This window comes from Mizuhopecten yessoensis, unplaced genomic scaffold (assembly GCF_002113885.1).
Source record: "Mizuhopecten yessoensis strain PY_sf001 unplaced genomic scaffold, ASM211388v2 scaffold715767, whole genome shotgun sequence".
NCBI lineage: Eukaryota > Metazoa > Mollusca > Bivalvia > Pectinida > Pectinidae > Mizuhopecten > Mizuhopecten yessoensis.
The window spans coordinates 1-18453 of record NW_018479781.1 but is presented as its reverse complement, the minus strand read 5'-3'; the positions used below and the strand labels follow the sequence as shown (position 1 = coordinate 18453).

At 34.9% G+C, this 18453-nt stretch overlaps 1 protein-coding gene across 1 annotated transcript in view; it reads left to right on the top strand.

Moving 5' to 3' along the window:
* LOC110441241 overlaps positions 1-10462 on the top strand; it is a gene marked incomplete at both ends in the record, with an annotated part of 21743 nt that extends 11281 nt beyond the window's left edge. The window contains 4 exons of the mRNA XM_021484347.1: positions 2455-2581; positions 2799-2965; positions 7602-7658; positions 10390-10462. Of these exons, the coding sequence (XP_021340022.1) occupies positions 2455-2581; positions 2799-2965; positions 7602-7658; positions 10390-10462 (424 nt within the window). The remainder of the gene's footprint in view (positions 1-2454; positions 2582-2798; positions 2966-7601; positions 7659-10389) is intronic.
* Between the last annotated feature and the right edge of the window lie 7991 nt (positions 10463-18453).

Genomic DNA, 18453 nt, shown 5'->3' with positions numbered 1-18453 from the left:
GCTGTTATAGAATCTACCGACTGTTGTCGGGTTCCCATACAATCAACAAATACATTCACGCCTGGATTCTTCACAAAATGAGCAAAGAGAAAAGTTCGAATTAACTTCCAAAAATAACTCCCTCGTGGAGGTCAAGGTCCCATTCACGGTGTTCACTGTATTTATCCATGCGCGAATATGGTTCCGGGGGAAAATCGAAACAATTTCAAATCTAACTCTCAGCTCAGATTTCTATTGAAAAACTGGAACCACCCTATAGACATATCAAACGCAATTGTATTGATACTAAATTGTGGAATAAATTTGAAGTGTTTGTTAAAATGTCAAAGTACTACTTTGTTTGCCAATCAGCACGCGACAATACGCTGTTCAAACTATTGAACGAAATTGTGTGGACTGTCCATAAGGCGGGCATTTTTAATTTTAATTATAAATTATAAGTTAAAAAAGAACATAAGAGGCAGAGAAAACGTAAATATGAGTATTGAACTGTTTTTGTATGATATTTATTATCTATTTGAATGTCAAAGCTTTGCAAAGCAAACAAATCATAATGCGCTGGCGCGCATTATGTTGTTTGCTTGCAAAGCTGTGTCATTCAAATAGATCATAAATACCATACAAAAACAGTTCAATGCTTAATTATTTCATTAACTGTAGACGTACATATTTTAGCGCTATGCTTATCTTGGTGCTTCAAACATTTTACTAATTTATGATTGTGCTAATCGAAGTTTCTTTATGTAGTATTTCTATTGCACTTATGATTAATGCACCAGTTCATCAATGCGCTTACCAGTTAAATTCGATAAAAACCCCCGCTAAAATAAGAAAGTATACGGTATTGTGTATGCGTTATCTCATAAAGGTGGGAATCCGACATGTTTACATCATACGTTGTCAGATATTTGGTTGTACTGACAAAATTGTTTTGTAACCTAAAACATACCATCCAATTATTTATGTTTGGGATAAGCCAAATAGAAATGGAAAAAATTAGGTCACATTTTGCATTATATAAGTGCCAAACAACTTTGCTAATGAAAAACATTATACGTCAGGCCATTGAAATGTAGCTTTCTGAACTAGTATTTGAAATACAGAAAGGATTAAAAATGGTGTCCTACTGTAAAACTCGTAGCTATTGTGATTGGGTAAAATTCCTAAAACCACATTGTGACTAGCATAACAAGGGTTTATTGATGCAAAATTATGATAAATCTGCACTGCAAGTACACTGCAAAAACTGTATGTAAACCACTTAAACTCCTTTTTAACTTATCGTTATCTACTTGTATTTATCCTGAAATTGGAAGTTTGCTGAAGTCATGCAACTTTTTAAGAAGGGTGATAGGCATTCTTCCTCTAACTATAGACCGATTTCTCTTTTGTCTACGGTTGGTAAAACAATTGAAAGGGTTATCTTTAAGTACTTGCATAATTATTTCTTTGAAAATTCTCTATTTCATCAGTACCAATCAGGATTTATGCCTGGCCACTCAGCTGTGAATTAATTAATCGAATTATATCATAATATTTGTCTTGATCTAGAAGTAAAGAAGCATACTTGTTTAGTTTTCTGTGACATCTCAAAAGCTTTTGACAGAGTCTGGCATAATGGTTTATTAGTTAAGTTAAAATCATATGGTATCTCAGGAAATTTCCTTTCTTGGATCGAAATCTACTTAAGCAACAGAACAGAGAGTGTTTATAAACAATTCTTCTTCTGATGCTGGTTTGATATGTGCTGGAGTTCCCCAGGATTCAATTCTTGGACCATTGTTTTTCTTAATTTATATAAATGATATCGCCGAAGTACTAGAATCTACAACACGTCTCTTTGCTGATGATACGTCTTTAAAAACTTCTTCATCTTCTTGTCTAGATATACAAACAGTTTTGAATAGGGACCTGGAAGCTTTAAATAGGTGGGCTAACACTTGGCTTGTTAGTTTCAATCCAAATAAGACGGAAGTTATTTTGATATCAAATTCAAATGATATAGATGAAGATCTTGAACTGATTTTTGATTGAAATATTTTGAATTTTAACAGTGTGCATAGGCACCTTGGAGTTTCATTCAATTCAGATGCAAAATGGTCAGATCATGTAAGTGAAATCTTTAAATCGGTAATGATAAAAATAAATATTTTGTACCCCCTCATTACCTACGTGGTGACAGAACACTAAATATTCTTCATACCAGACTAAGACACGAATGCAGTTCAAACTTGGTCCAGGACTCCAATTGTATAAATTGGGGCTACCATTGCGAAAATGCCTATCACTTCTTCTTTGAATGTCGTACTGTACTTTTTTAGGTCACCTGAGCTTTAGCTATTTTCCTATTTTCCAATTTTGGTAATAAAATATGTTTAAAGTCAAGCTTGATAAAGCTGTGCTATTATTGTTCCTCCGGACGCTAATATCTATGTCAATGTGTGTCCTTTCTAGGATGTCAAGTTTAAGTTCACATGTGTACAGTCGTCGAAAAATGTAAAGGTGACATTGCACCTGTCCAGCTTGCCCAGACCTCCAAACAGCATACGGACAAGTGTCTCAAAGATGATCACACTGCCAGGTACGTGTTTAACCGTTTTTACGTCATATACTTTAAGTCAATTACACTATGCAGTAGACGTTATTTTTCATGTTTTATTTTCACAAGGACATGGTGATTAGCATTTATACAAATACTGATTAATTCGGTTGATACTACATCATCACATTATAAGGTAATGATAAACACGTGTCATCAAGCACTATCGTACCTATCAATAGATGCCATGTTTCCACAGGCTCCCGTCCGCATTGGAACCCTCAGATCGACACCGAGGTGGAGCAGGGTCCTGATAGTACGTCAAGCCTCAAAGTCAGATTCCAGCCACTGTACCCAGGGGCGGCGGCTCATCATGTTATTCTGACAAAGAATAGCAAATCAGTCAACCGTACCCTCATTAAGGCGGTATGTCCTTTTTATACACGTTCATCTAGGCAAAATGTGTCACTTTTCTACACGTTCATCTAGGCAAAATATGTCACTTTTCTACACGTTCATCTAGGCAAAATGTGTCACTTTTCTACACGTTCATCTAGGCAAAATATGTCACTTTTCTACACGTTCATCTAGGCAAAAGGTGTCACTTTTCTACACGTTCATCTAGGCAAAATATGTCACTTTTCTACACGTTCATCTAGGCAAAAGGTGTCACTTTTCTACACGTTCATCTAGGCAAAATATGTCACTTTTCTACACGTTCATCTAGGCAAAAGGTGTCACTTTTCTACACGTTCATCTAGGCAAAATATGTCACTTTTCTACACGTTCATCTAGGCAAAAGGTGTCACTTTTCTACACGTTCATCTAGGCAAAATATGTCACTTTTCTACATATCAATTTGGCCATGTTACAACATATTCATATAAATCACCAAACAACACTCCTACCAATTAGGTGGCTTCATTATAGCGTTATATGTCGCAAATCTGCATCCGCATTATGGCAGTATTTCACGTATCACTTATAACACCCTAATTAAGGTGGTCATTCACTGATCTACACCCTCATTAAGGCGATATTAAGTTTTTACACCCTGATCAAGGCGGTATGAAGTTTTTACAACCTGATCAAGGCGGTATTATGTATTTATTTACATCCTCATCAAGGCGTTATTAGTTATTTAATTACACCCTCATCAAGGCGGTATTGAGTATTTATTTACACCGTCATTAAGGCGGTATAAGGTATTTATTTACTCCCTCATCAAGGCGGTATTAAGTATTTATTTACACCCTCATCAAGGCGGTATTAGGTGTTTATTTACACACTCATCAAGGCGGTATTAGGTATTTATTTACTCCCTCAATAAGGCGGTATTAAGTATTTATTTACACCCACATTAAGGAGGTATAAGGTATTTATTTACTCCCTCATCAAGGCGGTATAAGGTAATTATTTACACCCTCATCAAGGCGGTATAAGGTATTTATCTACACACTCATCAATGCGGTATTAGGTAATTATCTACACACTCTCAAGGCGGTATAAGGTATTTATCTACACCCTCATCAATGCGGTATTAGGTATTTATCTACACCCTCATCAAGGCGGTATTAGGTAATTATCTACACACTCATCAAGGCGGTATTAGGTAATTATCTACACACCCATCAAGGCGGTATTAGGTGTTTATCTACACACTCATCAAGGCGGTATTAGGTATTTATCTACACACTCATCAAGACGGTATAAGGTATTTATGTACACACTCATCAAGGCGGTATTAGGTATTTATTTACACACTCATCAAGGCGGTATTTGGTTTTTATTTAAACACTCATCAAGGCGGTATTAGGTATTTATTTACATCCTCATCAAGGCGGTATAAGGTATTTATCTACACACTCATCAAGGCGGTATTAGGTATTTATCTACACACTCATCAAGACGGTATAAGGTATTTATGTACACACTCATCAAGGCGGTATTAGGTATTTATCTACACACTCATCAAGGCGGTATTAGGTTTTTATTTACACACTCATCAAGGCGGTATTAGGTATTTATTTACATCCTCATCAAGACGGTATAAGGTATTTATCTACATACTCATCAAGGCGGTATTAGGTATTTATTTACATCCTCATCAAGGCGGTATTAGGTATTTATTTATACACTCATCAAGGCGGTATAAGGTATTTATCTACACACTCATCAAGGCGGTATTAGGTGTTTATTTACACCCTCATCAAAGTGGTATTAGGTATTTATCTACACACTCATCAAGGCGGTATAAGGTATTTATCTACACACTCATCAAGGCGGTATTAGGTAATTATCTACACACTCATCAAGGCGGTATTAGGTGTTTATTTACACCCTCATCAAGGCGGTATAAGGTATTTATCTACACACTCATCAAGGCGGTATTAGGTATTTATCTACACACTCATCAAGGCGGTATTTGGTGTTTATTTACACCCTCATCAAGGTGGTATTAGGTATTTATCTACACACTCATCAAGGCGGTATAAGGTATTTATCTACACACTCAGCAAGGTGGTTATTCACTTATCGACAGGCTCATCAAGGTCGAAACCCATTTAACTATACCCTTATTATGGTAGTATTAGTTATTTATTTGCAGCTAGTAAAAAGGGTTTCAAAATGAACGCATGAGAGTTACCAAATTGTTGATATTCTGAGTGTGTTTGTGTCGTTTTTGAAGAAACACATGCTGCTGTTGTTATTTAGGAGGTATTAATGTTATCGTAAGACCGGGGAGTCATACGTGATATCGATTGTACTCTTCTATCGGTGGTTCTGACACGTTTCCAAGGAGAAGATTGAAGTTGTTTACATGTATTGGGGTAAAAACAATCCGCACACTAGTCTGTTGGGAGCGCTTTAGGCATACAGTGACCAACAGTTATACGTATTACATCAGTATAAGGTCAGGGGAACGGGAATACCCTAGGATTTGTAACAAGAGAACACATTAGCTATAGGTATATATTTCAGTTGTTTCCGTCTGTACATCCGAAACTTTAATTGGCGTATTTTGGAAACAGCTAATTTGTAGTGAACAGCGAAAGATTATGATAGATACTTGGTTATAGCCACGTTGTATTATTAAGCGCTATTTTAAGCTACGCGTCTTGTGGATCAGACTGTCAAATGTCATTAGCAGTGACACCGATAACAAACCTACCAGCACCAGCCATTGAATACAAACATGTAGTACATGTCTCTGTTCAGATATGTTGTCAGTTGTCTCGTTATTGTTGTTTGTGTACAGAACTAACATGTGATGTGCTAATGTTGTTTGTGTACAGAAATAAAATATGATGTACCAATTTCGTTTGTGTACAGAATAACAATATGATGTGCCAATTTCGTTTGTGTACAGAATAACAATATGATGTGCCAATTTCATTTGTGTACAGAATAACAATATGATGTGCCAATTTCGTTTGTGTACAGAATAACAATATGATGTGCTGATATTGTTTGTGTATAGAATTACAATGTGATGGGCTAATGTTGTATGTGTACAGAATAACAATGTGATGTGCTAATGTTGTTTGAGTACAGAATTAAAATGTGATGTGCTAATGTTGTTTGTGTACAGAATAACAATGTGATGTGCTAATGTTGTTTGAGTACAGAATTAAAATATTATGTGCTAATGTTGTATGTGTACAGAATTACAATGTGATGTGCTAATGTTGTTAGTGTACAGAATAACAATATGATGTGATAATTTTTTGTGTGTACAGAATTACAATGTGATGTGTTACTGTTGTTTTAGAACAGAATTAAAATATGATGTGCTAATGTTGTATGTGTACAGAATTACAATGTGATGTGCTAATGTTGTTTGTGTACAGAATAACAATGTGATGTGCTAATGTTGTATGTGTACAGAATTACAATGTGATGTGCTAATGTTGTTAATGTACGGAATAAACATGTGATGTGCTAATGTTGTGTGTGTACAGAATTACAATGTGATGTGCCAATGTTGTATGTGTACAGAATTACAATGTGATGTGCTAATGTTGTGTATAGTTAAACCATGTGTGTCGTGTTATTGTTGTTTGTGTATAATTATACCTTGTGTGTCGTGTTATTGTTGTTTGTGTACAGAATTACAATGTGATGTGCTAATGTTGTATGTGTACAGAATTACAATGTGATGTGCTAATGTTGTGTATAGTTAAACCATGTGTGTCGTGTTATTGTTGTTTGTGTATAGTTTAACCATGTGTGTCGTGTTATTGTTGTTTGTGTATAGTTTAACCATGTGTGTCGTGTTATTGTTGTTTGTGTATAGTTAAACCATGTGTGTCGTGTTATTGTTGTTTGTGTATAGTTATACCTTGTGTGCCGTGTAATTGTTGTTTGTGTATAGTTATACCTTGTGTGCCGTGTTATTGTTGTTTGTGTATAGTTTAACCATGTGTGTCGTGTTATTGTTGTTTGTGTATAATTATACCTTGTTTGCCGTGTTATTGTTGTTTGTGTATAGTTAACCCATGTGTGTCGTGTTATTGTTGTTTGTGTATTGTTAAACCATGTGTGTCGTGTTATTGTTGTTTTTGTATAGTTATACCTTGTGTGCCGTGTAATTGTTGTTTGTGTATAGTTATTCCTTGTGTGCCGTGTAATTGTTGTTTGTGTATAGTTATACCTTGTGTGTCGTGTTATTGTTGTTTGTGTATAGTTAAGCCATGTGTGTCGTGTTATTGTTCTTTGTGTCTAGTTAAACCATGTTATTTCTTGTTAAGGTTGTGTTTGTACAAGTCTACTATTTTATGTCTTGTTATTGTTGTTTGTGTACAAGTCTATCATGTTATGCCTTGTTAATGTTGTTTGTGTACAAGTCTACCATGTAATTATGTCGTGTTATTCTTATCATTATTTTATTAATTTAAGTAGTTTTGTTCACAGCTACCCGATGTTTCGGGGTATTGGTGTTTGTGGTGCGATGTAGTATCATGTAATTGTTGTTTGTGTACAAATACATGTATACCATGTTGCGTCGTTATGTTATGTCTGTTTCTATTTGTAATGAGACTTCCCGACTTTTATCTTACAGCCACAGAATAAAGTCATCTTCGAGTGTGTGCCAAGCAACGTCAATTACACCATCTGGGTAAGTATTAAGACAACTACAAAATCTGAGAAAGTATTAAGAGATCTACAAAATCTGGGTAGGTGTTAAGAGAGCTACAAAATGTAGGTAAGTGTTAAGACAACTACAAAATCTGAGTAAGTATTAAGAGAGCTACAAAATCTGGGTAAGTGTTAAGAGAGCTACAATATGTAGGTAAGTGTTAAGACAACTACAAAATCTGAATAAGTATTAAGACAACTACAAAATCTGAGTAAGTATTAAGAGATCTACAAAATCTGACTAAGTATTAAGAGAGCTACAAAATCTGGGTAGGTGTTAAGAGAGCTACAAAATGTAGGTAAGTATTAAGACAACTACAAAATCTGAGTAAGTATTAAGAGAACTACAAAATCTGGGTTAGTGTTAAGAGAGCTACAAAATGTAGGTAAGTGTTAAGACAACTACAAAATCTGAGTAAGTGTTAAGAGAACTACAATATCTGGGTAAGTTTAAGATAAAACTTCCTGCTCTTAGTAAAAGAAAAAAGAAACTACAATATCTTGAGTATAAATGACAAATACAAAATCTTAGAATTTATTGAATATTGCATTCAAATTCAAAAGGAATTAGGCGACAGGCGTAATGTCTATATAAGTTTTAATGATAACTACAAAATCTGGGTAGGTTTTAATGTCAATTTTTTTCTTCTAGATCATTGATAATGACAACCAAACCAATAAGCAGTGACTACTGATATAAAACACCATTTGTGCCTTCGTTTACAATCAAGCAAGGCTACAATCGGACTGAAATAATAGGATGGGAGAAAAAAAATCATAAAAAGGATGGGAGAAAAATAACCATACTCTACCTGCAAGTTGTAAAAGAGGTTTTAGCTCACCTGACACCTGAGCTTATACCGTGGCGTTGTGTCCGTCGTCCGTCGTCCGTCGTCAATATTTTACTTTAAACAACTTCTTCTTAATAACCACAAGGCATAGGGCGATGATGTTTGGCCAGAGGCATACTTGGATGAATGACCTCCACTCATATTCAAGGTCACAGGGGGTCAATAGTCTTAAAAAAAATAAACAACTTCTTCTGAATAACCAAAAGGGCCAGGCTTATGATATTTGGTCAGAATCATGCTGGAATGAAGGACTACCAGCTTTGTTCAAATAAATGACCTTTATCAATATTCAAGGTCACATGGGGCAAATATGTTAAAAACTTTAAACAACTTCTTTTGAATAACCAAAATGCCCAGGGTGATGATATTTAGCCAGAGGCATGTTGTAATGAAGGGCTACCAACTGTGTTCAAATAAATTACCTTCACCATATTCAAGGTCACAGGGGTCAAACATGTCAAAACCTTTAAATAACTTCTTTTGCATAACCAAAATGCCAAGGCTGATGATATTTGACCAGTAGCATGCTGGGATGAAGGACTACCAAGTTTGTTAAAATGAATGACCTTGACTTATATTCAAGGTCACAAGGGTCAAATATGTTTGAAACCTTAAACGACTTCTTCTGATTAACCAAATGACCCAGGACGTTGATATTTGGCCAGTAACATGCTAGGATAGAGGGCTACCACGTTTGTTCAAATTAATTACATTGATACATATTCAAGGTCACAGGGGTCAAATATGTTTTAAAAAACTTTTAAACGACTTCTTCTGAATAACCATGAGGCCCAGCATGTTGATATTTGACTAGTAGCATGCTTGGTTGAAGGGCTACCAACTTTGTGAAAATGAATAACCTTGACTTATATTTAAGGTCACAGAGGTCAAATATGTTCAAAATCTTTAAACTTCTTCTGAATAACATTGAGGCAAAGAGTCTTGATATTTGGCCAATAGCATGCTTAGAAGAAGGGCTACCAAGTTTGTTAAAATGAATGACCTTGATATATATTAAAGAACACCGGGGTTAAATATGGTAAAATATTTACACGACTTTTTCTGAATAATCAAAAGGCCCAGGATAATAATATCTTGCCATTAGCATGCTATGATGAAGGGCTACCAACTTGGGTTTAATTAATGACCTTCACTCATTTTCAAAGTCACATGGGTCAAATATGTATTAACATTTTTATGACCTCATCTCTATAAACAAAATGTCTAGGGTGGTGAGATTTTGCATTTTGCATGCCTAGATGAAGGGTTATAAAGTTTGTTCAACGTAATGACCTTGTTCAACTTTCAAAGTCACAGGGGTCAAATGTTTTTAAATCTTTTAACGGGTTCTTTTGAAAGACTTATGGTCATAAATATTGATGTTTTGCCTGAAGCTTAATTTTAGATGACTTTTAGGGTAAGAAGTGTGAGATTAATACCAGGTGAGCGATTCAGACCCATTGTGCCTCTTGTTTGGTGTATACAATCAGAACAACCAATCATCTCGAGGGTTGGCGATCTCTCTGTCACATCGTTAAGGTAATGACTGGGGTTAGACAACCAAAACATTCAACCCCGAGAACTGTTTTTTTGTGTTAAACCTTTAAGGTATGGGAATCCCTTTAATCAACTCCTAGAGGAAATAGTCTCCTTTAGAAGTAAACCCGGTCTAGCTTTGTGTCTTCAAACTATTAATGAAATAGCCGTGTTCGCACAGAATATCTGTTCCTGGAAAAGCCGGGTGATATATACCGGGAGTAGATGTGCACGTATGAGAACTGTACACAGAATAACTGTATGTGTACACATGTAACCCGTTTTCCGTATAGCTGTATTTGTATCCCTGTTATTTTCTTGCAGTTGAGACCAGTGGATGTCCGTGAACAATATATAGGGGACCACTTCTTGGAGTCGAAACCGTTCAACATACCAGGTGAAATATTTATTTATTACGCTGTTTAAGATATGAAAACATAGTTCTAGATATGTTTTAATAAATATTATTGCAGCATAGATGCATAGTCTAGGCAATATATAGAGAGAGATAGAAAACGTTCATGTCTTTTTCAAAGACTCTATTCCAATGTTTAAGCCCGTCGAGACAAGACGTGCTAGAGGTTCGATTGTTTGGGATTTAACTTCCTTGCAACAAATAAAGTCATATGAAAACAGGTGCCTAAGGAGCCACCGACGTACAGGAGGGGGAACGAACACAGCTAACGTCACTACCCAAATCGGGACACTTTTTAGATAAATATCAATGTTCTCTATACCATACTATCAGTTCCAAAGATTTTTGTTCATTTTTCATAAAAAGATACTATCCACTTTTCATTTATATTACAAGTTGATATTTCGGGCGCGTGGTTCTAAAAATAAAACGCGAAATACCATCAGGGTTACGTAAGCGCTTGAACCGGCGTAACTTTATCCTGAAAGGAACACTTCGGTATTTTAGCTAATAATTGGGGGTTGACGATCAATATCAGCATAAAAGAAGGCATATTTCAAATAGTTTAGAGTCACAAGGTTATGATTAAATTTTTACTCCACCTAGTATTAGTTTTGATAAAACATACGTTTGAAAATGATATCTAAATAAATAGCGTCGCACGGCACGGCACGTACATCGGGAAAGTTTGGTTTTGGTCATTATTCGTACCTTGAACCTCGTCCATTTAACGATAATCAGCAGCCAATAAAGCTTACATACAGTGAAATTGTCATAAAAGTATTTTGAAATGAGAACTGTATACATAAAAGTACTTCTTTGCATTGAATGACAGTTTCCTGGGCGGTTTTCCCATAAGTGTCCCGTTTTGGGTCCTGTCCCGATTTGGGTACAGTGACGGTACACCTTGTAGACCCGTAGTAGGGCAATGTCACACGCGTTCGATATTATCTGTATCTTCACTTTTCCATTGAATCTTCAGTGAGTATTCCTGAAATTAACTTTAACACTACAGAAACGCACGTTTGCACAATGAAGATGAGATGTGTTTAAACCTTTTCTAACGATATTTTTAATATTTACCGTTGGTCAGTTTTAAGATGTGACTAATAATCAAAAGAAAACTATTACCATATGTATTTTCAGTAAGAAGTTAGTTCCGATATTAATTTGTCGTTTCTTGAAAATGCTCAACGAAAAGAACTTCAGATGTAACGAGAGATAAAAAGACAATTCTCGTTCATGGTGCAAAGTTTGTTTCAATAGCGTTACAAATGACTCGGAGAATAAAATCATTTAATCATGTAAACATGCAGGAAATATAGAAAAACAATTCGCTTACGAACACTGACTTGTCTTCGCGACATCCGTCGCAGGCGAGACAAAAAATACAGCTGTGTATTATTTTGAAAATTAAGACTGGAATGGCCAAAGGAAAGTATCACCAGTTTAGCGATCACAATGTTCCCGGTGACGTTACAATATTAGTTATTACCCCTTTGAGAAAAATATAGGAATCTGATTGGTTAAAAACTACAGTGTACCAAACCGCATTCGTAAATCTCAGGGGGTATACGAAAATCTCAAGGGGTATACGGTCATGTCACGTGATTCTCAGCAGTAATACGGTTGAATCACGTGATTTTACAAGGGTATACGGGTCACGTGTCTTTGTATCTTGCGGTCGGGCATCGGGAGACAACTTGCATTCGTCGTCTGCTTGGCTGTTTACAAAATGACAAAACGTTTCGCTTCGCATACTGATGAGGAAATACTCGCCAAAAGGGCTAACTTTCTGTATACCTTCTGCTAAGGGGACATTGTATAAACCAAAAATGATCTGCTTACCAATTGTAAAATTTGGGATTTTCATTTTTTCTCTCTACGTTCTAGAAATGGGTTTTTTCGTAGCGTTTGCTCGACAATTACTAACTTTTGGTCTTCGTGTTGAGCGTTCGTCAAAGTGACAAAGGCAATTGGTTCTGTCCCCAAGCCGGGACACACTAGAGTCGTTATTCCCTGCTAAACGGTTAGCATTATGGTGATGGCAACAGCTGGTTTACCAGTTGTCAGTATAATTTGTCTGAACGGTATATTGTGGTGCTTTCGACATGGTATTTCAGTGAGTAAGGCTGTTAGTACTCTAAAGTTGACATCGGATCCGGGCTATCTCAAGGTCGTATGTATCAACATGCCCTGTCTCCAGCACACATAAACACATGCAAGCATATATTTCACACATGGAGGCACGTCCGGAAATGACCTAAACTGCTAAAAGAGTGTTAAACCATATAAAACCAAGACGAAACTGTAACTAATTTTCTGCTCCCATTGCATCACTTGGGATCTACAATTGTTAGCTCACCTGGCTCGAAGGGCCAAGTGAGCTTATGCCCGTCCGTCCGGCGTCAACCTTTTACTTTATACAGCTTCTTCTGAAGGTCTAGGGTGTTAATATTTGGCCAGTATTATGCTTGGATGAAGGGATACCAAATTTGTTAAAGTGAATGACCTTTGCCGATTTTCAAGGTCACAGGGGTCAAGTATGTTCAAATCTTTCAACAACTTCTTCTGAATAACCAGAAGGCCCCGGGTGATGATATTTGAACAGAGACATGCTGTTATAATTGGCTACCAAGTTTCTTCAATTGAATGACATTGACTTATATTCAAGGTCACAGGGGGTAAATATGTTTAAAGATTAGAGCTATTTCTTCAGAATAACCAGAAGGCCTAGGGTGGTGATATATGGTCATTATCATTCTGGAATAAAAAAAACTTCAAAGTTTGTTCAAATGAATGACCTTGACATATATTCAAGTTCAAAGGGGTCAAATATGTTTAAAATCTTTCGACAGCTTCTTCTGAATAACCAGAAGGCCAAGACTAAGGATTTTGGGCCAGAAGCATGCTTTGATTTAGGTCTACCAAATGTGTTCAAATGAATGACCCTGATATATATTCAAGGCATTCACCAATTTCTAAGGTCACAGAGGTCAAATATGTTTACAATCTTTAAACAACTTCTTCTGAATAACAAGAAGGTCCAGGATTATACTATTTGGTCAGTAGCATGCTTGGATAAAGAGCTACCAAGTCATTTGAAAGACCTTGACCCACTTTCAAGGTCACATTTGGTCAAATATGTAAAAAAAAACACTTTAAATAACCTTATCTCATTAAACAAAGGGTCTAGGGTGGTGATATTTGGCAAGTCGCATGCTGAGATGAAGAGCTATAAAGTTTGTTCAACGTCAAGGTCACAGGGGCCAATGTTTTAAAATCTTTTAACAGTTTATTTTTAATGACTTATAGACATAAATACTGATATTTTGCCTGTAACTGTATTTTAGATCACTGTTATGGTTACAAGTGTGAGATAAATACCAGGTGAGCGATGCGGGCCCATTGGGCATCTTGTTTTGTTTACTTCCCCAATCTTTTATTTTCGGAAGTGTCACTCAAGGCACGCGTCTCCATATGGCCTTGGCTGACTCGAGAACGTTATACCCCGAACACTCCTTATATAGGCAGTAGAAACTAATACACCAAAAGGATGCACGGAAAGCATGTTAGTACTTAATGTAAAGGCATTCTGTGATGACTTGGAAATTTAAAACAAATTGAGCTATGTCATGTCAATATATTGTTGGTATGTTTATGTAATCAGCAACGCTGTACGAAGTATCCACTTGTAAGCTAACGTAATGTTTATATTATACGTACTTCCATGTGCTTGTACATCACCCGCCAGAAACATGACTCAGCATTATGTGCCAATAAGATAGATTATTGACTACCTTCACCCTTGACACTTATCAGTTGCTATTTGCCTACATATTTCAAAATTTTGAAAGTCGTTCTGTCATGTAAGAAAAATCTAGTTCAAGTATAATTGATTATCTGTTGTGACTAGACTTTATATATTTGTAACATTATGAGGGGTTTATTAGCACCTTTCCCTATTCGGTCTCATATTAAATATTTCCTTTGTTCATATGTTGCCCTAGTTGTATCGATTTTGAGTTCGAATTGCAATTTTGTTGATGTTTCTGTGTTCTCTTGTTCTCTGGTTCCACTTGGAATTTCATTCTTTTACTGATGAGTACTTAATGTAGCTAACTGGATTTCTCTATCGTGAAACAATCAGCTTGAGAGTTAGTTCCTTAAAACGTATTCTTGTAACTATGTACGATATATAATAAAGCAACTGTAACGTATTTCTAGTAACTATGTACAATGTATAATAAAGCCACTGTAACGTATTTCTAGTAATTATGTACAATGTCTAATAAAGCTAATGTAACGTATTTCTAGTAATTATGTACAGTGTATAATAAAGCCACTGTAACGTATTTCTAGTAATTATGTACAATGTCTAATAAAGCTACTGTAACGTATTTCTAGTAATTATGTACAGTGTATAATAAAGCTACTGTAACGTATTTCTAGTAACTATGTACAATGTATAATAAAGCCACTGTAACGTATTTCTAGTAACTATGTACAATGTATGATAAAGCCACTGTAACGTATTTCTAGTAACTATGTACGATATATGATAAAGCCACTGTAACGTATTTCTAGTAACTATGTACAATGTATAATAAAGCCACTGTAACGTATTTCTAGTAACTATGTACAATGTATAATAAAGCCACTGTAACGTATCTCTAGTAACTATGTACAATGTATGATAAAGCTACTGTAACGTATTTCTAGTAACTATGTACAGTGTATAATAAAGCCACTGTAACGTATTTCTAGTAAACATGTACAGTGTATAATAAAGCCACTGTAACGTATTTCTTGTAACTATGTACGATATATAATAAAGCCACTGTAACGTATTTCTAGTAATTATGTACAATGTATAATAAAGCCACTGTTACGTATTTTTAGTAACTATGTACAATGTATAATAAAGCCACTGTAACGTAATTCTAGTAACTATGTACAATGTATAATAAAGCTGCTGTAACGTATTTCTAGTAACTATGTACAATGTGTAATAAAGCCACTGTAACGTATTTCTAGTAACTGTGTACAATGTATAATAAAGCTACTGTAACGTATTTCAAGTAACTATGTACAATGTATAATAAAGCCACTGTAACGTATTTCTAGTAAACATGTACAGTGTATAATAAAGCCCCTGTAACGTATTTCTTGTACCTATGTACGATATATAATAAAGCCACTGTAACGTAATTCTAGTAACTATGTACAATGTATAATAAAGCTACTGTAACGTATTTCTAGTAACTATGTAAAATGTCTAATAAAGCTACTGTAACGTATTTCTAGTAACTATGTACAATGTGTAATAAAGCCACTGTAACGTATTTCTAGTAACTAAGTACAATGTATAATAAAGCCACTGTTACGTATTTCTAGTAACTATGTACAATGTATAATAAAGCCCCTGTAACGTATTTCTAGTAACTAAGTACAATGTATAATAAAGCCACTGTTACGTATTTCTAGTAAATATGTACAATGTATAATAAAGCCACTGTAACGTATTTCCAGTGTCCATGTACAATGTATGATAAAGCTACTGTAACGTATTTCTAGTAACTATGTAAAATGTCTAATAAAGCTACTGTAACGTATTTCTAGTAACTATATACAATGTATAATAAAGCCACTGTAACGTATTTCTAGTGTCCATGTGCAATGTATGATAAAGCTACTGTAACGTATTTCTAGTAACTATGTGCAGTGTATAATAAAGCCACTGTAACGTATTTCTAGTGTCCATGTACAATGTATGATAAAGCTACTGTAACGTATTTCTAGTAACTATGTACAGTGTACAATAAAGCCACTGTAACGTATTTCTAGTAAACATGTAGTGTGTATAATAAAGCCTGTATGATAAAGCCACTGTAACGTATTTCTAGTAACTATGAACAATGTATAATAAAGCCACTGTAACGTATCTCTAGTAACTATGTACAGTGTATGATAAAGCTACTGTAACGTATTTCTAGTAACTATGTACAGTGTACAATAAAGCCACTGTAACGTATTTCTAGTAAACATGTACAGTGTATAATAAAGCCACTGTAACGTATCCAGTAACTATGTACAATGTATAATAAAGCCACTGCTACGTATTTCTAGTAACTATGTACAATGTATAATTAAGCCACTGTAACGTATTTCTAGTAACTATGTACAATGTATAATTAAGCCACTGTAACGTATTTCTAGTAACTATGTACGTTATATAATAAAGCCACTGTAACGTATTTCTAGTAACTAAGTACAATGTATAATAAAGCCACTGTTACGTATTTCTAGTAAATATGTACAATGTATAATAAAGCCACTGTAACGTATTTCCAGTGTCCATGTACAATGTATGATAAAGCTACTGTAACGTATTCCTAGTAACTATGTACAGTGTATAATAAAGCCACTGTAACGTATCTAGTAACTATATACAATGTATAATAAAGCCACTGTAACGTATTTCTAGTATCTATGTACGATATATAATAAAGCCACTGTAACGTATTTCTAGTAACTATGTACGTTATATAATAAAGCCACTGTAACGTATTTCTAGTAACTATGTACGTTATATAATAAAGCCACTGTAACGTATTTCTAGTAAACATGTAGTGTGTATAATAAAGCCTGTATGATAAAGCCACTGTAACGTATTTCTAGTAACTATGTACAATGTGTAATAAAGCCACTGTAACGTATTTCTAGTAACTATGTACGTTATATAATAAAGCCACTGTAACGTATTTCTAGTAACTATGAACAATGTATAATAAAGCCACTGTAACGTATCTCTAGTAACTATGTACAGTGTATGATAAAGCTACTGTAACGTATTTCTAGTAACTATGTACAGTGTACAATAAAGCCACTGTAACGTATTTCTAGTAAACATGTAGTGTGTATAATAAAGCCACTGTAACGTATTTCTAGTATCTATGTACGATATATAATAAAGCCACTGTAACGTAATTCTAGTAACTATGTACAATGTATAATAAAGCTGCTGTAACGTATTTCTAGTAACTATGTACAATGTGTAATAAAGCCACTGTAACGTATTTCTAGTAACTAAGTACAATGTATAATAAAGCCACTGTTACGTATTTCTAGTAAATATGTACAATGTATAATAAAGCCACTGTAACGTATCTCTAGTAACTATGTACAGTGTATGATAAAGCTACTGTAACGTATTTCTAGTAACTATGTACAGTGTACAATAAAGCCACTGTAACGTATTTCTAGTAAACATGTACAGTGTATAATAAAGCCACTGTAACGTATTGCTTGTAACTATGTACGATATATAATAAAGCCACTTTAACGTATTTCTAGTAACTATGTACAATGTATGATAAAGCTACTGTAACGTATTCCTAGTAACTATGTACAGTGTATAATAAAGCCACTGTAACGTATCTAGTAACTATATACAATGTATAATAAAGCCACTGTAACGTATTTCCAGTGTCCATGTACAATGTATGATAAAGCTACTGTAACGTATTCCTAGTAACTATGTACAGTGTATAATAAAGCCACTGTAACGTATCCAGTAACTATGTACAATGTATAATAAAGCCACTGCTACGTATTTCTAGTAACTATGTACAGTGTATAGTAAAGCCACTGTAACGTATCTAGTAACTATGTACAGTGTATAATAAAGCCACTGTAACGTATCTAGAAACTATGTACAATGTATAATAAAGCCACTGTTACGTATTTCTAGTAAATATGTACAATGTATAATAAAGCCACTGTAACGTATTTCCAGTGTCCATGTACAATGTATGATAAAGCTACTGTAACGTATTCCTAGTAACTATGTACAGTGTATAATAAAGCCACTGTAACGTATTTCTAGTAAACATGTAGTGTGTATAATAAAGCCACTGTAACGTATTTCTAGTAACTATGTACGATATATAATAAAGCCACTGTAACGTATT